The sequence below is a fragment of the Cryptomeria japonica genome, chromosome 7, assembly GCF_030272615.1.
Source record: "Cryptomeria japonica chromosome 7, Sugi_1.0, whole genome shotgun sequence".
Lineage (NCBI taxonomy): Eukaryota > Viridiplantae > Streptophyta > Pinopsida > Cupressales > Cupressaceae > Cryptomeria > Cryptomeria japonica.
The window spans coordinates 452,362,725-452,387,124 of NC_081411.1; the positions used below are offsets into that span (position 1 = coordinate 452,362,725).

General features: G+C 36.9%; 1 protein-coding gene across 2 annotated transcripts in view; it reads right to left on the minus strand.

Annotated features, from left to right (window-relative positions):
- The window catches only part of LOC131030386 (serine/threonine-protein kinase EDR1), a 172,013-nt gene that overhangs the window by 115,447 nt on the left and 32,166 nt on the right, over window positions 1-24,400 (minus strand). For both annotated transcript variants that reach the window (XM_057961182.2, XM_057961183.2), the window contains exons 2-4: window positions 9,918-10,355; window positions 5,515-5,615; window positions 4,116-5,215 (exon numbers count right to left, since the gene is read on the minus strand). In XM_057961182.2, coding sequence (XP_057817165.1) covers window positions 4,116-5,215; window positions 5,515-5,615; window positions 9,918-10,355 — 1,639 coding nt within the window. The remainder of the gene's footprint in view (window positions 1-4,115; window positions 5,216-5,514; window positions 5,616-9,917; window positions 10,356-24,400) is intronic.

Here is a 24,400-nt window from a genome sequence, read left to right on the forward strand (position 1 = left end):
GAAATCCATGCTTAGGTGGATCATCTGAAGCAGCAAAAAGCCTAAAATCTAGGGATTTAGCTTTTTGGATCGAAACTTGGAATTTTCAAGTTCCGGTCGAAGCTTGCAGTGGTACAAGTGTAAACCCTAGGTTTGCATCCCGAAAAAGCAAAAAGCCTAAAATCTAGGGATTTAGCTTTTTTAAGTCAAAACTTGGAATTTTCGAGTTCCGGTAGAAGCTGGTCAGTGGTACAAGTGTAAACCCTAGGTTTGCATCCCGAAAAAGCAAAAAGCCTAAAATCTAGGGATTTAGCTTTTTTAGGTCAAAACTTGGAATTTTTGAGTTCCGGTCAAAGCAAGTCAGTGGTGTAAGTGTAAACCCTAGGTTTGCATCCCGAAAAGCAAAAAGCCTAAAATCTAGGGATTTAGCTATTTTAGGTCAAAACTTGGAATTTTTGAGTTCCGGTCGAAGCAGGTCAGTGGTGCAAGTGTAAACCCTAGGTTCCCATTCCGAAAAAGCAAAAAGCAGACATCCCTAAAAAAAAGGGAAAACTTTCTAAAAAAATAGCCATACCGGGGATTGGGCTAAAAAGGCCAAAAACGAAACTTCCTAAAAAATAGGAAAAAGCAAAAAAGCAAACTTTCTAAAAATAGAAAGTTGTCCAAATTCGTCAAATCAATTGCGATCTTCGTCCTTTGGCCTCTCTAAGCACTCTGGTGGTGTTCACACTTCGGAATCACATAACTTGCAAAAACTAACTTTCAATCGTCAGGGCCTGAAATGCTCTGAACTGGACAAGGCTTGGTGAAACTGCAGCAAAAGGTCACAGGACGCTAACAAAACCCTAGAAAGCAGGAAAATCATAGGGTCCCCAGTAGCAATGGGGCAATGTGTGGAAAAAGGTCACAACAGGTACAAGGTGCATTCACTAGACTCTTTGTTAATCAACATATAGAGGTTTTGGTGTAGATATGCATTTATTATGCATTGTTATGTATTAATTACACCTTAGCCTAAGTTTACTTAGATATAGGTATGCTTGTGGCTTTTTAAATGTAAAATGTCATTCTTTTCCTTATGAGTTGCACTTACTTTTTTGCAAACTGTAAGTGTTGCCGCATTACTTGGGAGTTAACACTTCTTGTAGACTCCTTATATTTTGTACAATTTCATTGCATTTATTGGAACAAATCTAAGCTTACCATTGTGTCTCGAGTATCTCAAGAGGTTAGTTTAGCCTTTTGTTAAAAACAAACACCCAAAGGCCATGATGACAAGGTTTGAAGGTTGTTATTTATATGTTTTTTTGGAGGTAGCTTCTTTTGGGAGCATGCTAGACTAAATTTAAGCTCACCTTTGTATCTAAAGTGGCCAAAAAACTAAGGATCACCTATCAAATTGTCCAAACTGGACAATTTTTCCAAAATTTGTTTTTCCATCTAGATTAGTAGTACAAATGACAATACAATTTGAGGGAAAAACTGAAAAACTGAAAAAATTAAAACAGTTAGCATTGCCTACACACAACCTATGCTCCATTGCCACTCCAATCGGTTGCCAATACTATCAATCATTGCTACAAAACAAATGGAATATTACACTATCTAGAGAAATATGCTTTGTGCATTCAATACAACACCATCTACCTAATCAAGGCCCCACCGTCGATGTAGTCAATGCCACACCATTCACATGGTCAATGTCATGTCATTGCCATCCAATAAAAACCAACATATCACATGATGCCTACTCAACATGGCATCATCAATTTCTTGAGGCACTCCTTGCCTACAAAGACTCACTAGTCGATTTGACACCTAATCTTTGAAGGGTTTGTTCTCAAACATCTAGACTCTTATCATCATCAAAAAAAACTTGACTGCCTATTTTTTCAATGACTATGCAATGGTATGTTTTGATTTATTTTTTATTTAATAACCTTTAGCTTTTTGTTTTGATTTACAAAATTCAATATCCAAGATCATATCATTCTATGCCTATACCCTAAAGTGCCATTTTCTTTCTCTCTTTTTTTCTTTTTCCATTTTTTTCTTTTTTTTTTTTTTTTTTTTTGCGGGGGGGGGGGGTGGGGGGGAGCACGTTCTCATGGGTTATTGCTTGTTTTGGAGGCTTCTTTCTTTATGTTAAGTTGTTCTCTATGATGAATCGACTACAAAACCTTATGTTCACACCTTCAATCAAATTATTTTAAAGGGAAAAGTAAAATGGCTATACTATTGCAAAACAAGAGGTTGTTTAGAATAACACAAGGTACAAAAACAAAAAAATTCATGCATACAAACAAAATCAAGCAATTTAACATATTGGATTAAGTACACTTGTATATCCTAATCTTCTCTTTCCCATTGATATTTTAGATACTTGTAAACTGTAAAGAGATGTGGTTATGCTAGAATCTTTGTTCAGAAAAACAAATGAAATACCAGAAAATGACCTTATTAGTCTTAGTCCAAGCAATTTTGAGCACGTGCAAGACTTCATTTGACAATTCAAATCACTACGGCTACAAGCAGCAAACTATAAGATCAAGAAAAATAATATGTGCTTTCAAAACTCAATCTTTGTTTCTACTTAATTCTACTAAGGGTGCTTTGAGTACTACATATACTATGCCTTCCTTTGATGAATTTGTTAAAAGACTCACTAGATAATGGGACAAATTAATTAAAATGGGTGCATATAGCCCCAAGTCTTCTGAATCACATGCATTGGTTACAAACCAATCTACAAATGTTCAAAAGGCCTTAGGTAGTTCAAATAAGATGCAAAAGACAAATTTACCTCCATCCTCTACTTCAAAGGTTGAATTGAGTAAATGTATGAAGAAACAAATAACTTAGTTGACTAATATGAAATATCATTAAAAAGAAATACATTTTTCTTCCTAATTCTCTTTCTAAGGATTCTTCCTTCTCTTTTTTTTCCAAATCTAGTAAAACAGGAGGCACTAATAACGACTATCTCTTCCTCTACTTCAAAGTCACGGATTCTTGGGTCCAATGCTTCGCATCATATGACCACCTCTAGAGACAACTTCTCATTAGAGACATGCTTTATGCCACATATTCTCATGGGTAATGATTTTTCAATATATATTTTATTTTGTGGGTTTGTATTTGTTGATATGTATGATAGAAAATTCAACAATAATATTTGTCTACCAATTTTGTCCACAAATTTCTTTTTTGTCTATCAAATCTGACGCATGGGTATAGGCAAGAGGGTTATATTCACTCTACATTCAACTGTAATTTGAGAACTAGAATATGATGCTCTAATTCCAATTTCTCATTTTATGCCAAATTCACCTTCCACTACACATGTTATAAAAAACAAATCATAGTTTACGAACACATTCCCACAATAAGTTAGAGAGAGTTGTTTTAAGACTAACCTTCAAAAGGGGATTGATGCTTATCAATTTCAAGGGTTCAGATGTTTGTGTACAATTCAATGGCAATTTGGTTAACATAGGACAAGTGTGTAGGCAATAGAGAGAAGTGGATTTTGTTTTGACAAATTAGCCCATTTTTAATCGCAACCATTCACCTTGACCAGGATTATTTTGAATTCAACTCCTTGTGAAAGCAGCATTCCGCTTCAACCATGACTTTTTCAAAATTGCCTCCTATGGAAGTAACAATTTGGACAAAGCATGGGAAAAAATATTTTAATATTCATAACTTTGTTGCATGTGCAGAAACCACTTCCATTTTCAAAGATTCAAAATTATCATACCTCTATCAACTCAAATCAAACATAGTTGTTCTTTCTATGAACTCAACAACTTGAAGGTAAACAACACAGAAAATAATGAGTTGGAAGCATTATCACAGGAGCGATGGTCTGACTAGCTAGTACATAACCATTGTTAAATAAATGTGCATTCCCACTGGAAGCTCACAAATAAATTTTCTGCAAACAATAAAGATCTGAAACACAAAGAAAAAATAATCTACTTAAAGATAGAAAAAAAATAAGGAAAACAATCATCTTGACAGCATTTTAATCATTAATAAAAATGGAATGGGCATTCCAATGCAACATATCAAATGCTTTTATAGAATAATATAGTAATATTAAGAGTTAGAATTTTTTTTAAAAACATGCTCACCTAATCCAATTCGCTCACCAATAACAAGATCTTCCCATGGTATCTCCCATTCTGCAACATCATCCAACACAGCATCCAGTCTTGGACGATGAATTGAATTTGAATGGCTTGGATTTTGCTCGTCCTCTGAATTTCCACTTCTATAGGCCAACCTGTCATTAGCATGTTGTGGATGTCCATGTTTATCATAAATCTTCCTTTCATATTCGCTGGTCTCCTTTACTTTTCTCTTGGCATAGTTATCCTTCTTATCCCCTATATCCCATGCAAAGCAATTAGTTGGTTCCATGTGTTTTTCATTTTGTTGAAATGAAGGTAAAAAATTATTCATAGCGATAGCTATGGCATCATCAACTGGTGATTCACTGCATCTATTTGCTGGTGCTACAACAAATGAAGCAACAGCACCACCCGTAGCTCCAGTAACAGCTACTGGTGTATCAAGGAGGTCCTTATTCATTCCACTGTGAACCAAAGCACCTGAAGGAGATTGGATGGTTGAATTATGGTTGTTGGTCAAATTTGTAATACCAGAATAAGCAACATGTGGAGACTGTGAAGAAGATGACTCAGCCATAGTTGATAAATTATAACCCCTAACCTCTGGTTTCCTCCCCACACTCAAGCCATCCAAAAGATCAATGCGTGGATTTTCCCCAAAAATGTTATTCATCATGAAAGGATTCTTCTGCATGATAGGCAGCGGTGATCGACCAGGCCCAGAGAAGATATTCTCTCTGCGTCTGTAAAATTCAGTGTTCCTAATCTCAGAGACCTTATTTCGTTGCATGGCTTTCTTTTCTCCAGCATATTGATATGGGTTAGTCTCACTTAAAAAAGGTGGAGCAGCACCTACTGCATTTTCATCCAACAAAATATCCTGGAACTTCTGTTCTGAATTAATATTCATCTGAGGTGCCGTATTTTCCACAGCATATAAATTATTTTTATCTTGAGGCCATAGATCTTGGGCCACTTGTGCAGAAATTCGTTGATCTAAGATGAAGCTATCCATCTTTGCCATCTGAGGAGGAGCTGTACTGGGAGTCTCAACAGGAATCAAAGAGCCTGGGGCCCCCATGAGATCTACTATGAACTCCCTATGAAGGAGTAAAATTTTAATTAGATTCTAAAGACAACCTTTTTATATATTTTTTTGTAAACATCTGAAATAAAATCTATACTTTAAGCCAAAATTTAATAGAATAGGAAGAATTTAGAAGAACCAGAACACACTTGCAATTGGGAAGCTATTTCTGCACATCTGCAAAGTCCGCACAGTGAAAGAAAAATATTCTAGAGCAAGAACTTCAACCTTGATAGTAATGTTGCAAAAAAAGAACTTGATAGTAATGTTGTAAGAAAAGCATAACAGATGAACAAAAACAAGGAATAATACCCTTCATCCAATTTTATTATGTTGATTGCTCCTCCATCAATTCCAGTGTAGTGGCTACCCTTTACTAGTCTGCAAGGGATACCAACAAGGTCTGCTAATACCTATAGTTCAAAACAAGAAAACAATTATGAAAGATAAACAAACAGAGGAATTAAAAAAAGCTTCAAACAATAGCAGACAAATATGACAAAACTGTATAGGATATTAATCTACCAGAAAGATAATTTTTATGCATTGCTACAAAAAATGAAAGAAAACCTTCATCAGGCTTTCTCTGAGTCTCTGTCTTGAGCAAGCTGCATTTTCTGTTAGTTGGAAGGATCTAATCTTTTTGGTTGCTTACCCATACATTGTATTCCTGCATTTCAATACTCCATTTTAGAGCTCTCTTTTGTTTAACGCTTTTAAGGGAGGGCTTGTTTTCACACTATTATCATTATGATTTGACTCTGTCTTTTTGTTCCACTGACCTGATTTTCTATTTTTTGTGCATTAACGTATTTTCTTTCTTTTTGCCTTCCCCTTGTTCATGCACAATAAATATTACTCAGTGCCACCAAGAATTTCAGATTTACCTCAAACGAAAGATTTCTTCAAGGGAAAGAAGATTGTCTTGATCCCCAAATGTGCTCTGTTTTCTTTCTTTTGAAGAAAAAAGTTTTTCCAACCAACATGTTAATTAAAAAGGAGGTCATGACTCTTGATAGTTAGTGTTCAAGCATAAAAAATTAGAGCTATCAGAACCATGATACATTTCATACTGTGGTGTCCAAAAGCTGTAGTTATAATCAACTACAAAACTTCATATTTCCTATTACCATATATAGCTTGAGAGATTCCTATAACTGAAAATCCAGAGGGATCTAAATCACCCAATGGTGCTCAACTCTACATGACCATCACGACGACTCCTAAGACAGACCAACCAAACAGGACTACCATTTTGAAAAGCAGAAGCAAAAATCATCAAGGCAATGAAGCTCAAGGTTTCTCACATCTCAATGCATAAAGGTAGATTGCTGAATGAACACATTTACCAGCTGTCACTACCCTACAACTGGCTGCCTGGCACAAGGAATGATATTTGTCATTGAGAAAAAGGAGGAAGATGTCATGAAGGCAAGGGCCCAAGAACAAACTAGGATATTGCTTCATCCTAGGCTTGTTGTATCTGCTATTATTTCCTAAAAGTCCATAACATTAAGCCTCAGAGATTAGTTTGAGTTGCACGTGTGGACATTTCAAAAGTTGGTTATTGCCATATAGAAATCAAACTTGTCTGTAGAAGAAGATTGATTGCTCAATTTGGTGTTATTATATTATAAATTGTCCTTATGAAGCAATACTCCAAATACCATTTCATTTGTTAATCAATATATTACGTCCAACTAGCAACTCAAAACTTTAACACAAAAATTGCATTATAATTTCTAATAGTTCCCTACAAATTTGGAGCACCTTTACAAGCTGCACATCATACAACAAATTTATTTTCTTCTTCTTTGACCTCAAACTAAGGGAGTCTTCTCCTCATTTCTCTCTCAAGTCTCAATCAAACACTCTTTTTTCTTAACCCCTTCATATTACTAGCTTCTTATGTTCCAAAAAAATTGTCATTGTTATTTCAGAGCCTCAGGCTATTAAAAAACTCAGCAGCCATCCAAATTTGTCCAAATAGATAGATATTGCCAATAATGGTAGTAATCTTGCTCTTGCACTGGTAAGCAAGATAATTGAATTTTCACACAGGCAGAAAATAGATAAATTTCTCTTCAGAAATTCATGGAGTTCTGACAATTGGAGCATATCTCCAGGGCAGAAACAAAAGATGCTAAATATGCTGGGCATCGAACAATTCTCAGTATGAAAACAGAAATGAAACTAACATAACCATAACCAGTAAAGCATTTCAAATAGGTAAATTAGTATCTGTATGTACATGATGCCACCAGCCTGCAACAAGCACTCTTAAGAAAGGCAACTGGAAACCAGAAAAAAGTTTCTGCAGGTAAGTCAATTGCTGCAACTTCCTGTGCCAACCAATGAAAACAAAATTTCTGTGTATTGGAGCAAAAAAATTGTGAACTGGAAATTAATTCATATGCCACGGGGAACATTTGACCTACACAAGATTTTATAGGCAAAAATGTATACCAGATAAATTTATGGAATTGGCAATTTTTATTTTACACTTGTGAGTTGTTATATCTTTTCAGTCTACAAGAGAAATATATTGCATATACAAATAAATTAACTTAAGCTATTTCACAGTTCATTAGCATAAAATCATGCAAATCTTGTAAATCTTTGCATTGAATATCTTCAAATTTGCTATCATTTTACAAGAATACCTGATTCACAAGTTTACTCTTACGAAACATTTGTGCATATATGACAGGTTTGATGGCATTACCCTATGCTTTAAAGACTCCAGAAAACAGTGAAATAAAAACTTTACACTTAGAATCATCTTCTATTTTGTGATATATGACAGGACTTTGATGAATTGCCCTTATTTTAAGACTATTCAGAAAACAGTGATTTAGTTTTGTAAAATCATATCCTTTGTGGACATATCCTTTGTGGACACATGTCTGGGACACCTGCATTTTACCACACGAAAATATAGTTATTGAACATCCTCAACTCAAATAGGAAATGAACTTTGTCTTGTTTCTTCTTAAATGTCTACATGTAATGTCCCCTACTAGGAGGCTGCCAATTCCTGTAACTTAATAATAGTTTTGATCTAATCTGATCGATGGATGCTTTTAACTCCTTTCCTTTATATCTCTCAATGTGAGGGAGAGATCACACCTCTTCATTATATATGCCCTTTGGCAAGAGACGCACCCTTTCACCATTAGCACCCTTTGAAAGAGTTCAACTCTTCATTACTTCTGCCCTTTGAAAGGGACACAACCTTTCACAATCAGATCTGCACTTCTTATTTAAATCAGATTTGCACTTCTGATTCCCAAATTATCCCCCATCTCAAAATGAGGTTCTCTTCTCCCTTTTATATCCCATGTTTGAGGGAGACAACTTTTCCTTCCATGTCTTTTGACCATTCATTAACTTAATTAAATTTCAATTATATTTAATTATCTTATTTTATATTTTAATTTACATTTTATTTTTATTCTTTTCTATTTAATATTATTATTATTTATTATTAAATTCTATTCCAAAGTGGGGACATTACACTACATGTCATAAGTAATTTGTGTACTATAAATTGGGCCCAAATCCATAATTCAAGACCATAAAACTTAAGACTGACATTATAATCAGCTCAAACAAAGAAAGTAGTCTTTCGAATTTTTTCTCAATAAAACATGATCTTATCAATTAGTGTTATCAGATTTGCACAATCCATTCTAATATTCAGTGATTTGTTTCTGGATTCGATTGTGTATGCCAATTTTTTCATCAACATTTCGAATCACACTCTGTGATTCATCTCCTTGGTATTCTTGTTCATCCTGATGATGAATCATAGTGTGAGAACCGAAACGTTGATGAAAAAATTGGCATACACAATCGAATCCAGAAACAAATCACTGAATATGATCTTATCAAATTTTTTTAAAAACAATATTTAATCACATAGGAGAGTTGACAACTTTGATTTAGTTTGAAGCTTAAAGTTTAAACAATGATCCTTTTGCTAAGAAGCATTCACTTATTGTTAGACAAGGGGAGACGGAATTCAAAGTTGTCACTTAAAATTTCTTGTGGAGACCCAAGCTCATCGTGTGAGCTGACTAAGTTCACACACTTCAGTATAACTTAAGACAAGGTAATGCAGTGTCTAGTATAGTTGAGGAAAAAGTAAGACAAAACTTTGATTGCTCAATCATATGCATGTTGACCAAAAACAGTAGTTTTAGTTCATTCATCCCTTGTAAATATCATAGGCAAATGTTTACAAAGCTTCTGTAGGATACCAACCTGTGCAGTACTATATATTTCAAAGCTTTGAGGTTACCATTTTAAAGTTTAAACAGCTCTGAAAAAGCCTTTGGTGATATATTCAACCAATACCTTCCAGGACGCTCCCCACAACCAACAATGGAAAAAGAAAGCAGTAACTTCACAAAACTTTAAAAGAAACTAAGATCAATGATCATCCAGAAAAATGAATGATTTACATTGAAGAGTGGCATGCAATAATATAGACATAAAATGATAATATACAATTAAACATGCACAAGTGTTAGCCAATGTTGTAACCAACAATGGATAAAGCAAGCAGTAACTTCACAAAACTTTAAAAGAAACTAAGATCAAGAGTCGTCCAGAAAAATTAATGATTTACGTTGAAGAGTGGCATGCAATGATATAGACATAAAATGATAATATACAATTAAATATACACAAGTGTTAGCAAATGATGTAACCTTAAACAGCAGAGCCCGATGACGTGAAAGCCCTATCTTCATGCAGCCAAGAAGTAGTATGATGTTATTTGAAGATGCTCGCAATTCATAACTTGTTATGGTCCATCTTGCTAGCATGTCATTAGCATTGCTTACTGGGCCACCCATGTGATCTGCCACAATTTCGGCAATTCTTTTTGCTAGGCTTCTATTCACTAGGCCAGGCTCAGCAGGTCCAGTGTCCAGTGAACAAAGTGCAATTTGTTCAATCTCATTCAGTGCAGGATCAATTGCTCTGTTGACTAACACAACTTCATAATCCAGATTGTGTGGCATGGGTGTTTGTTCAAGTTCGGCAAGAGAAGGCAACTTTTCTTTGAAACGAGAATCAGATGAACTTGCATACACATCATAAAACCCATCCAGAATTCTCTCATCATAGTCAAGAACATTATAATCCTGCCATTGAAAAGTTCATGATCAGACAATCTCAAATTTACAAAACAAACATACTACTTCCCACAGAAGACCCACAAGAAACAAATATAAGATAAGTATTATCTACTATCAAATTAGTTTTGATTCTGCTACCATACATTCTCATACATCTCTAATATAATCCAAACAATATTTTTCAATTGATAGTTCAGAATCACAAATATTTACTAAAAAGCATTATCTAAATTCCAGTAGGGGAAGCATACCAGTAGCCGTTATAGTTAACTTCATGCACCCACAGATTCTAAACGGTACATCGGATTTTGACGATTTTTTTTGGTTGTCACATGCAACTTAACTGCTTAAAGCTATTGTTTTGGCTTCTGGGTAGTAACGATGTGCGCTGTGGGATCCGTTATGTGCACAAGGGTCAAAAAGTACACTTTTCAAAGTGTCGCCCAATACCTGTTTAAAGATGCCCCAATAACCGTGCACTTAAAATTGCCAATGCTTATGCACAAATGTCCCAGTAGTTGTGTGCTATGGGTACCAATAAAAGTGCACAAATGGACCAATTATGGTCCAAAAAAGCTAAAAAATGAGCGACTATTAGTACATGTGTAATCTATTAATGAGCTTTTATTTGTTTTTTGGTTTTTTTAAAGTTAGTAATTGGGGGGTTGGGTGTGCAAGGAGTGAACGGTTATTGGAACATGACCGGTAACTGGTGCTCTTCCCCTAATGGGTGTGACACAAATATTTACTAAACCGTACAATCCAAATTCCCAGTAATGAGTTTAAACCCTATTTACAGAGGTCCAATCAATCATAATTTCTATTACTATAAACAATAAACTTAGAAATAAGTAAACTGAAGAGGGATCATCAACAACTTTTATTGAATTCCCAAGGACATTACTGCAACATAAGCTTGCAGAATTACATAGTACTGTATTGTGAATATTGTCAAACAATCCTATCCATGCACAATCAACATTAACAGTCCATCTCCCCTTCAATAGTAATTTCTAAGTTGTAATGTAATATCCCCAAAAGAATATTTTATGATATTTGCCCAATTTCAATCCACTTCAATACTTTCTCAGGGTTAGCTTCACTAATAAAAATTAAATATAACTGATTGCTATTCAGTTATAATACTGAAATTGCGTATTCAGTAATTATGGATAATAAATTATACAGTCTGAAGTGGCAGATTGAGGAACAGCACTAGATGATATAAATCCACAGCCAGAAACAAGAGTTAATTTCACAATCCCTTGCTCTGTGATCTTTATGTAGTTCCTTCCTTTTTTACACCTTCAAACTATGAATCAACTGTTATATAAGGAACAGCAATTAAAAATGGTAGAAATCTTCAGTAATTGTGACCAGTAGAAATTATGATATAATATAGATAATTTACTTCATGCAGAAAATTTTGACTTGGAGCCTCAAATACAAACGTTACACAAAAGGGTCTCCATGTATGCTGCACCCACTATATTGAATCTGTGAAATTATTCTTGGAATTTATTAATCCTCTTCAAATATAACGATCAGATTTGCTGATGAACAAAAAATGTTATTAACTCACAATCTTTATTGATGTCAACTAGAAAATCAATCAATTCTTCACAATTGTGATTTCTCTGTGAATCACTCTAAGGAATTGTGGATTTCCATCTTCCAATTCCAAAACTAGAGGGTTTTCGTCCTGAAGTTAATTGAACTGGAAAATCAATCAATTCTGCACCAAAGAAATGAGACGCACCCAGACTCACCAAGACTCAATAAGTCCAAGGCGAGGCACCCTCGCCGAAGACTCAGCTGCCAAGTACTCACTAGACTGACCGAGTCAGGTGGACTCGCCAGACTCACCAAGTCTAGGAAGATGGAATTGCCGTTTCAGGAACTTGAAAAATAAAAAACCTGCAACCTTATAATGCTTGTTTGGCTTATGACATGTCCATCTAGGATTTATAAAAAAAATATGAAAATGGCGTGCGCCATGAAGGTCCATGTGGTTTTGAAGGTCTTCATTTGGGCTTGGTGGTTTTGAAGGTCTTCATTATAATCCTGCCATTGTCAAGTTAATGATCAGACAATCTCAAATTTACAAAACAAACATACTACTTCCAACAATATCAAAAAATTAAGAAGACCCAAAAAAAAACAAATATAAGAGAACTATTATCAAATATCAAAGTAGTGTTAATTTTGCTACCATACATCTCAAACGTGTGTAACATAATCCAAAGATTCCAAACAATATTTTCAATTAAGAGTTCAAAATCACAAATATTTATTTAAATGTATAATCCAAATTCCCATTAATGGGTGTGTCACAAATATTTACTAAACAGTACAATCCGAATTCTCAATAATGACTTTACACCTTATGTATAGAGGTCCAATCAATCACAAATTCTATTACTATAAACTATAAACTTAGAAATAACTTGTTAATGATGTAGCGTCAGTACTTATCCTTCTGACCGACTGAGACCAAATATGTAAGGCTGATCCAAATATGTGAATGGCTTATCAGCCTTACATATTTGGTAATTCGATCATTCAGATTTAACCATACTTCTTACCTTATCCGATCTCCGATATGCATATCTATTAAGCAAATTAATGCTAATATTACTAATCGATATTAGAATCGGTATTGATAAGCAATTCATTGTTAATCTAATCGATATTGTTAAGCAAAGCAATATCGTTGGAGATTGCATGTTATTGCTAATCGCCTTGTTAATAAACAAGTGATATTTGTTATGGCTCGTCACCCTTATTGGAAGGGTACGATACTTCATGAGAAGTCGTATCTCCTCTCATCCATGAATATAAAGAACATAGATTGCAAACAAAACAGATACGCACAATAGATCGTGCAAAACAATTTTGTGTCAGATCGAATCTAACTGAACTAGAAATGAAGACAGCATACTGTGGGTGCATATAATCTGCAGATCAAATATAGGATACATATCAGATCGAATTGATATACATAGGACAGACCGATACCTAGGCTGCATTCAACATGGTATCAGAGCCAGGTTTGGTTTCATTCAGCAAAATGATCTGCAACGTGGAATTGTGAAGTAGTTTACTGGTTGATAAACTGTTGGTCGAGATCTGAGGTCATGACGTGCTGTCCGGAATGATTAAAATTTTAACAGAAGAAAAGGACATCGTGGAATTCATTGGTGATGGTATTTGGCATTTTAGAGCGTATGAAGGCAACGGATATGTTCTTCCAATATCTGTAGAGACGGAAGATGCTGCAGAGACGTTATGGAGCCTTGTGTGTGACACGTTTGCAGGGTATGTTGTAGAAGTTTGTTCACTTACAAGCCTTATATATACACACCACATGATAAAGAAGAAAAGCAGGAGTGAGAAGAAATTGATGATTGTTACTTCCATTCTGTTATATCTATCAGATTATCGATCCAATATCATACCCAAACCACTCCATTCTTGCTCGGGTAGTTGCGCCGGAAAGATTCTGTCTTATGCTGCGAATGAGGCGGTCGGTGACCAATACTGTTTAAGGAAGAAGCTAAAATGTAACGCAATGTGGAGGTGCCACGATGAGACGGCGCAGAGAAGAGTGTGCGATTGAGAAGGGCCAAGAAAAAGATGCTCTGGACAAAGATCAATGAAACTCAAGCGCCGGCACAAGACGTAAGAGGGTATTTTCCCAGAGAAAGCATTACCCAGAAATTCCAGATGCGCAGTAGTCGAAAATTATATTGCTAATAAAGAACACCGTTTGTAATATATGTGGATGCATTGGAATGTCTACTAGAGGAGATGGGTTCTATTACTGTCAAGCATGTGGAACACAATCTCAAGATTTCGTGGAGCAGGCATTAGGGGATGATGAGACAATCACTCAAGGCATTTACAATACTGTTTTGTTTTCTTCAAAGAAAGTTACATGGTCCAGTTGAGTCTCAGGCTGATATTGATATGCAAGCACAAATTGATGTGTTTACACAAATGCAGAAAGTTAATAGGACTGGTGTTCAGAGTTATGCACAGCTGGCTGGTGCAAGTGACTCAGATGATGATGCCACGATGCCGGATTTTGGATCCCAAAATAGTTTTGCTACCGTGGATCCTGAAACTTTAGCTTGTCAGATAAGAGGAAAAATGGTTCATGGTGGAAGTCATGTGTGTGACGCCATGACAACATCACGTGGGAGAGTCCGTGGTGATTTTCTTGTACTTGTGTGTTTACCCTCTGGATGAGCCATGGTGAATATCATTGTGAGGTGACGATCTCACAATGATGAACACTAGTGCATCTTACCATCATTGTGAGGTGACAATCTCACAATAATGGTTGATATCACGTGAGGTGATATCTATGGATAAACCATAATGGTGGATATCACGTGAGGTGATATCCATGGAGGAGCCATGATTGTTGATATCACCGTGAGGTGATATCTTTCCTTTCCACATACGGATGTAGCCATTGTGGTCAAATCATCACAATGAGGTGATGTAACTTGTAAAGGTTAAGAAGGATTCCTCCCTAGCTAAGAGGGAGTGTTAATGATGTAGCGTCAGTAGTAAACCTTCTGACCGACTGAGACCAAATATGTGAATGGTCGGCCTTCCATATTTGGTAATTCGATCATTCAGATTTAACCATACTTCTTACCTTAGCCGATCTCTGATATACATATCTATTAAGCAAATTAAAGTTAATATTACTAATCAATATTAGAATCGGTATTGATAAGCAAGTCTTTTTAATCTAATCGATATTGTTAAGCAAAGCAATATCGTTGGAGATCGCATGTTATTGCTAATCGCCTTGTTAATAAACAAGTGATATTTGTTATGGCTCGTCACCCTTATTGGAAGGGTACGATACTTCATGAGAAGTCGTATCTCCTTGAGGAGATACGACTCTCATTCATGAATATAAAAAGAACATAGATTGCAAACAAAACAGATACGCACAATAGATCGTGCAAAACAATTTTCTGTCAGATCGAATCTAACTGAACTAGAAAAGAAGACAGCATACTGTGCGTGCATATAATCTGCAAATCAAATATACGATACAGCATACTGTGCGTGCATATAATCTGCAAATCAAATATACGATACATATCAGATCGAATTGATATACATAGGACAGACCGATACCTGGGCTGCATTCAACATAACTAAAATGAACAAAGATCAACAACAACTTCTCTTGAATACTCAAGTACATTGAAACGCACCAGGTGCACTGCCTCCAAACTTCTGCAAGGGGCGCTACCCCTTGACCCTGCTGGGGGTGTGTTGTGACCATTTCACACATCGCCCCATTAAAATGGGGACCCCCTCTTTTTTTTTGGCTTTTGTTTTGCCTGTTCTTCTCTTTGCTTTTAGGGTTTTGAGTGAGTGAGTGAGTTGTCTGGGCTAGGGCTAAGCCTTAGGGGGTTTCTTTTGGATATTTTTCAAGCTGAGTCCAGACAAATTTTGAAAGTTATTAAGCGTCCTTCTGAGGGTTGATTATTGAAGTAAGGTAAGAAGTCAGATATGTCTCAGGTTAGGTCTAGTCAGGGTTTTTTGAGGGAAAATTCAAATTTTGTCTAAGTGTTAGCATTTTGAAGATGAAATTGTATATTCTTGCCTAGGTAAATTTTGATCAAATTTTGGAGGCAAGATGATGCCTGAAACAGAGAAAGTGCTCCTGTCCTTCACTGGAGGCCCAGGGTGAATTTCATTCTAAGCACAATTTCTTGTTTTGCGAGGGCTTGCTAACTGATTCCTTGCCTTGAAGATGACCTAACTCTGCCTTGTGAAATGATTGGAGACCTAAATTTTGAATATTTTAGCCAGAAAGGACAAAAGTGCTCCCGTCCCTCTCCAAGGGACCAAAGCACAAATGTTATTTTATGCATATTTGTCATTGACTTTTCTATTTTGTTTTGTGCAGGGTCTTCCGGAATGATAATTGGACATGACTTGATACTTTTGAAGATTTTGAAGACACAAAAATGGTGAATTTTGAAGGTTAAAGGAAAAAGTGCTCCTGTTCCTCTCCAAGGGACTAAGGTGAAGTGCTCCCGTCCCTCACTGAGGGACCAGAGCGAAAAGACTTATTTGAGCCATTCCTGACCTTGTTTGGTTAAATTGAGACATCAAAGGCATGGTGAAGGACGAAATGAACATGATAAAGCATCCAGACTTGATTGAAAACAATGAAATGATGAAGTTTTTGCCTAGAAGGTCAAAAGTGCTCCCGTCCCTTACTGAAGGACCAGAGCACTTTTCTTTATATGCACAATTTTAGACCCTTTTGGACATTAACTTTTATTCATAGCGTCAAGTAAGATGAAATCTTCCCTAGCAAAGGAATTTCGAGATGAAAAGTGAGACAATTTGGCTTGGAAAGCAAAAAGTGCTCCCGTCCCTCACTGAAGGACCGGAGCACTAAATTTCAAATTCGCACTGTCTTTGCAAGATTAAAGTGATTTTACGATTTGAAAAGGTCAAGGGAAGCATGTTTTGTCCATTGAATATAATTTAAGCGGTTCACAAAGGAGTAAATCAACCCAAATGACAAAAAGTGCTCCTGTCCTTCACTGAAGGACCATGCCACTTTTTCAAGTTTCTCCTCTTTGTTTGATATTTTATGGCAAAACTTGACTTGGATGGGAAGGACGAATGATGTTTTATGCCTTGGATGCAATTGCGAGGTTTAAAGAACAAAGAAGTATGCCAAGATGCAAAAAGTGCTCCCGTCCCTCTCCAAGGGACCAGAGCGATTTTCCAAAAAGTGTAAATTTCCTGCAAGGCCAAGGCAAGATTGTGATTGAAATGAATGGAAGAGGACATGTTTAGCCCATTGAAGATAATTTGGGAAGCTAGCAAAGGACGGATAAGCTTGAAATTGAAAAAGTGCTCCTGTCCCTCACCAAGGGACCAAAGCGCTTAACATGTTATCTCGCCTTTCTCGCCAATTTTGGACAAATTGAGGCCAAGGCGCAAGTTTGAAAAAGTGTTTAAAATGCCTTGAAGTGGAATTGAGATGCGAGAGTTGCAAATTTTGACGACAACTGGCAAAAGTGCTCCCGTCCCTCACCAAGGGACCAGGGCGCAATTTCCAAATATGACCATTTACCTTCCATTTTGAAAGGATATTTTTATTACCAAGGCTCAAGATGGAGTGAAATGTGATATCCTACGCCTTGAGGGTAAATTGAAGATTAATGTGATCAAGAATTCATGCAATGGACTCAAAAGTGCTCCCGTCCCTCACTGAAGGACCAGAGCACTTTTTTATGAAAACAACAAATTCCCTCCGAGATTATGCTAAGGCAAAGTTGGGTAAGATGGTAAAGATCCTCTAAAGCATGGTGAACAAAGGTTTGACTTCAAAAAATTGAGAATCCTAGCCTAAAAATGAAAAAGTGCTCCCGTCCCACTCCAAGGGACCAGAGCGAAATCATTAGCATTCTTTATTTTTGTCATATCCCAACGTTGATATCCTCCAAATCGCATGAAATGCCAAAATCATCAACTTCGAAATATTTGAAAAAAAATTAAATTGGCATTTAATAAAGGCGCATGGCATTTAATAAATTAATTTTTAGCCTCAAAAAATCGATTTTTTTTATTAGAAAGGCATTTAAAATTAATTTTTATTAAATTAAAATTGAAAAGGGAGCGCTTGAGGTATTATTTTTATCCATTTTATTAGGTCGGCCTCTTGTTTTTGCAAATTTATTTATTTTTTGGCCTATTTTTGCCAAGTCGTCCTATGGGGAGATGAAATGGTGAGCGCCCTATATAATGGGGGTATTTTGAGCAATTTTAATCATCATTCATTCATTATTTCAAGTGCGATTTGAGGAGCAAGGAGGGAGGTGCGAAATCTGGTTTGGTTGGAGCGAATTATCTTAAGTTTTGAAGACTAAAGGTGGTGGAATTGATGCTTGAGAAGATTAAAAGAGGCGCATTTTGCTAAAGGAAAGACTTTGATCTACATTTTGCCTAGCGAATTCACCCTATTTTTGCATCATTTTTTTTTTAGAATTAATTCTCAAGTGGAGGTATGGCGAGATCATCCTAGTCCCAATGTTGAAATTTTGAATTTTGAACTTCAAGTTTTTGAAAATTGCGTAGTTAATTAGGAAATGATAACTCAAAGATTTATCATGAAGTTTCCTAATTAAAATCTTTTGTCTTCCTTTCTACTCTATATTTCTACGTTGCAAAATATATTACTCATTATGAAATGTTGTGTAGGTGTCAAGATGGCGAACCCAAGGGCAGGAGCATCCACTAGTCGTCCAGCTCTCATGAAGGAAGATCAGAGGAATGAAGAATTGGAGACCAAGATCGTGTCAAAGTGGAGCAACATTGGGGATACCAACTTGGGAAACTTCAGTGTGAAGAAGTTTCGAGAGGTCCCTTACATTGGAAAGCCATCACCGGTCGCAAAGAGAATAATTGAAAGTGGTATCATCAAAGCGGCCGGTTTTCCTCCAGCAGTACAGTGCCATGAGTTGATGATCAAGTGTGCTCGCCATTATGACCCACAATCAAGATCAATCATGTCCAAGGAAGGGAACACTTTGGCTTACCTTTCAAAGGAGGCTATAAGTGAAGCTCTCCATCTTCCAGAGCATAAAGATATGATTTACAAGAGCCTAGAAGGAGCCAGGTCGATGTATGAAGATGATCCCGACTCTTGCTTGAGCGTCATCAATAAGAGTTGGTTACTCAAAAGTCATCCTCGCCTGAACAAGATTCCCAACACACCACATAGGATCGACTTCCAGGAGGAGTACAGAGATTTGATAACTTTGCTCAATCGAGTTACAGGGGCACCTCAAGCCTTCTATTTTGAGAAGTGGATGTTCTACTTCATCCAAGTGATAGTTCAAGGAAAAGGAACGATTCATTGGGCTAGAATTATTAGCCATTGCTTGGACGTGCAGTTAAGAAGACTAAAGCCTACCAAGTCATTTCACATGAGCTCATACATCATATATGCCTTGATCAGGAGTTTCGAATATGCAGGACTACCTCACAGAGGAGTGATCGGAAGAGGACCCGTGGAAGTCAGAGTTTGTGATTCTTATGTTCATTTGCATCATCCACCAGGAAGTGACTACAAGTTAGTCAATGATACCTTCACGATGAACATCACTAGGATATTGCAAGGCGGGATTCACAACAGACTATCTCAAGATGCACAAGAACTTATAAAGAGGTATGGTGCTTGGTTCATCCAGTTTCAAAAGTTTACATATATCAGAGTCCATGGATGTCCTTCACCCCCCTACATGTTGCCGAGGTATCCGACAAACAAGATAGTGCTACTCGAGGTCACTAGGCAGTTGGCAGACTATGCGAAGGCATTCAGACACAGGCATAGAAATGGAGCTCCCGTGCCCATCATATTGGGGAATTCAGTTGAGGTATGTCCTAATGCTCTAGCCTTGGATGATGCAGAGAGGGAGTTGGCCTCATATTCATTCACATTCTTTGCCTTGAGAGAGAATTTTGATCCTTATGGGTATATAGAAGAGACATATGGTAGGAAGTACAAGCACGAATTTCAGGTAGAAGACTTGTGGATGAATCTCTCAAGTGATTTAGAAGTCAAAAGAAAGATGCATTCCAGATTACCTTTAGATTTCATCAGGAAATGCAAAGTTTACAGAGTGGCCGATCAAGCTCAAGACAGTGGCAAACATCTCCAGTCATCCTATGATAGAGAAGACAAAGCAGTGAAGATAGATTGGAACGAGCCTGAGATTACAGACTTGAGAGCTTTGATGGCTCCAGTTTTGTCATGTACTCGCAGATGGGTGGATGTGCAACATCAAAAGTTAAGAGAACAGAACGTACTAATGACTTATACTTTGGAGGAAAAACCAGAAGAAAGAGGAGCAAGCACAAGTGAAGACAATTCTCATCCTAGAGGCGCGAAGAGGAAAGAAAGACCTGAGAAAAGGGAACCCTCCAAGAAGAAGCAAGAGGCTAATCGAGATCGCTCATCAGGTACATCATCTCGACATGAGAAAAGGACAAGTCAAATTGAAGGACAAGAGATGATGATGCCTGAGGTGGATGAGTCTATGGAGTCAATAGTACAGAATGATAGACCTGAAAAAGGGAAGGTACCTCAGCATTCATCAAATCGATCTCCCCAAGTCAATGAGCTACATGAAGACAAGAAAGATGATGAAGTGACATCTCCTCTCCGAGAAGAAGAACCATTGCCTAAAGAAATACAAGTTAGAGAGACGAGATCCGCCATTCCAGATTGGTTGAAGGAGAGACTGACAAGGGTGATTGTGATTGAGAATGAAGATAATGTGATTGACTTAGAGAGCCTTGTAGGAAATTCTCAGGAAGTAACGGAGAAGAAGAAGGCCACCAAGATGTCCAAGATGATCAGAGATGAGACAGGATCCAGGAAGTTGCAGATAGCTACACCAACAGTGGACAAGTATGAAGGTGAAATCCTTGCAGAAGAGTATGATGTAGAAACATTTGAACTTGGTCCACTCACTGCTGAGCAGGCACTGGATGAGGCAACCGATTCGTTTGAAGTACTTAAAGACAAGCTTAAGGAAGAAATGGAAAAGAATAGAAAGCTTGAGAGAGAGAGAGGTGCTTGGAGAGGCTACTTTAGCCATCTCAATCAGCCCTTGGGACGTCAGGATCCAGCAGTGTCTCCTGTGCAAGCACTTCCCCTTGAATCAGTTGGCGAGGCAGAGAGGGTCAAGAGCTTGGTTCAACTTATGAGCTCTTGGATTGACAAATCCCACACAGTTGTCGTTGAATTTGTAACAAGAATGATGCAGACAATTCACCGAGCTATCCAAGTCCTTGAGATCGTCCACAACCTAATGATAACGGTAGCCGCTTTCGCTCACACTAGAGATGTTATCATTCCTGTTCTACAAGTAATTAGGCAAACACCAAGGAAGATCCTAGCACAAGAAAAGATAATGGATGAAGGAGCTCATAATTTACTCCAGTGGTCAACTCTACTTCAGATGAAAGAGGTTCTTTTCGAGGACATCAGCACCAAATGCAATCAAGTTGAAGGCGTCATCCATCCAATTCAGGACAAGGTGTTTGAGGTGTTATGTACCATTCTTGGCAGGAGGATCGAAGTTGAGACAAATGTGGACCTTCAAGAATTGGAAGAAAGAGTCAAGGTCATCTTTTGCAAAGATGAGAATGTCATCACGGATGAGCAACGGGATCTAATGTTCGCTACTATGCCCCTGATTGAGAAGATCAAAGAACTCGAACATGGATGGGATGCGGCTCTTCTCAAGGCCTTTGATCAGATTATCCACTTAGAGGAACGAACGAGGAATCTTCCCGAGATTCCTATTGCTGAGATTGAAGGAATTGTGTCCAGATTCATTGCATATGCTAAGAAAGAACATTGGAAAGGGAATAAGGTTCTAGAAGAGAGGTTGTTGTAGATGATGTGGCACCTTAATTATCATTAGTCTATGTTTCCTAGATTTTTGTGCCAATTAAATATTTGGCTATGCATTTAATATTGTTCAATAAAAGGGGAACTTTTTGTAACAAACCCTAATTAGGGTTTAGGAGTCAGAATCTCAACCGTTGATCTTCTTTTGAGCTGGGCCGTTCATTGTAATTGAGGATGCTATTTATACCCTCACTCATTTTCATTTTGTCATTAGATATTAGAGAGTCAAATTAGATAGTCAGATAATTAGAAGATTAGAACTTTTGGAGAGAAGAAAGTTATTTTGTAGCAAGATTGAGCATTGAAGAAAGAATTTCAAGCAATTGTTGTCTATTTTGGCTTTGAGATCAATAAAATATTGAAGTTATGGTGTTTTAATGCAATTCTTGTGGCTATTTTCATGGTTGTTTACTTTCTTGAATCATCCTCAGTCGGAGTAGCATTTTTAGTTTGAAGGACTAAGTGTTGGGCTTGATCTTTGGTGAGATTCACGTTCCAAACCACTAGCTTCTTACTGATTGTAAGGACGCCTTGTGTGGTCAACTGGAGATATTTGGATTGCTTAAACCTTCGATCATTCTTGGACTATTGATATGTACCTTTGTGGTAGTGTCTATAATTCTTGATGATTCGAAAAATCACTAATCACCTTAGAAGATCGCACCAATTCCAGTAGAGTTGTAATTGCTTGGCAATACTGAAATTGGTAGAATCTTACCAAGTCTAGCCTACATTGAGTCATTTGTAGGATTAGATTAGAATTCATCTCTTGCAAACCCTATCTTTTGATCTTTTTTGAGAACTTGTTAGTTTTAGGAAATTCTGTTCCTACAATTCGGAAACGTAAGGCCCCTTGATGAAATAGCATTCACAACGACCACTGGTGCTTATCCACACGTAGAGACCTTACATCGAAGAACCTTGGAGTCATCCTGATTGATCCTTTTTCGCGACATCTTCAGCAATCAGAGGATTTATTCAAGAGAGGATAAGGTACCCTTGGGTATTTTATTCTATGTTTGATAGTGTACAAAATACACGTCAACAGGGTGCTGCCTCTAGACCCCCATCAAACTACAAGTCCAAGCAAGTAACAAATTCCTCACTTGAATATACACACAGTCAATGAGACACAAACAAATATCATGGCTACATCATTATCCAGGACCTGTCTTAAACACCAATGCATGACATGTCGTAATGTTGGAATGAGTAACGCAAGCTCCTCTGAACCATACATTATATGATTAGTTTTGATATTTGTTTTGATGTCACAGATTTCATATTTCATGAGTTTTGTATACATTTGACAATATTCATATATCTAAATGTGTTATTTCCTTTAGATAAAATTTGTATTTATACTTTATGTAATTAATGTATACTTGTGTATGTGATCAAAGTAGCTTCTATTGGATAAGGTTATTGTGTCTTTAGGGTGTATTTATTAAAAGGTGCATGAAACAAGTTTTAAATCCTTAAAAATCTCTGACTTTCTTGGGTTCTTTTATCTGTCGAGTCTTTGTCGAGACTGGGCAGAGTCTAGGCACCAAGTCTGAGTCTGAGTCCAAAATCAGTTTGCCAAGTCCTAGGCAGGTCCGAGTCTCGAAACTTGCTTAAAACTCTTGTAAAGCCTCTCCCAAGGGAGATCGTTCAGATATTATGGATCAGATCAGCAAGTATCGAACCTTGGGTAAAGGTGCATGAAACAAGTTTTAAATCCTTAAAAATCCAACTTTTTTAGGTTTTTTTAATCTGCTGAGTCTTTGTCAAGCCTGTGCAGAGTCCAAGCACAGAGTCTCAGTCCGAGTCCAAAATCAGTTTGCCGAGTCCGAGTCCAAATCAGTTTGCCGAGTCCGAGTCAGGTCCGAGTCTCGAAACTTTCCTTAAAACTTTTGTAAAGCCTCTCCCAAGGGAATTAGTTCAAATATTATGGATCAGATCAGCAAGTATCGAACCTTGGGCAAAGAGTTGAATCCTAGATAGAGAAACTGACTAGTGAAGAGTTGTTGTATATTGATGAGGCAATGGCATTGTATGGGGGCATTCTGAGCTAACAGAAAGAAGCAAAGTCTAAACATCAAGCTATAAAGAAAGAAGATACTTTACACGTGGGTTTACTAAGAGATTTACGGGAGGTTATTAATATAAATACTCGTATTTTAGTATCTGAGAACATCATCAACAAACTGGAGGAGAATGAATCAGCCAAATGGCTGAGTGTTACTGAATGAAAGAGTTTAATTGGTAAAAGGTTCCTGGCTGAATTAAATAAGACATTGGAAAATTACAGCTCAATGTTGTTGGATCTCAAGGCTGATTGCCTAAGTCTGAATGTTAACATTCTTGATGAAATTGAAGTGAATTTGATTGATGTTGAGATTGTAAAAAGAAAATTTAGGAAACAAATTGAGGAATTGATCAATAAAGATGCCATTGATGGAAGTCAATTGAGAGACTCTACAATTTATCATCTTGTCTCATGGCCTTCAAGAAAGAAATGACTTTCCTAAGAAAGATGAAGAGGTGAATAATGCTATTGCCATATAGAAAGCCTGCTTGAAGATCA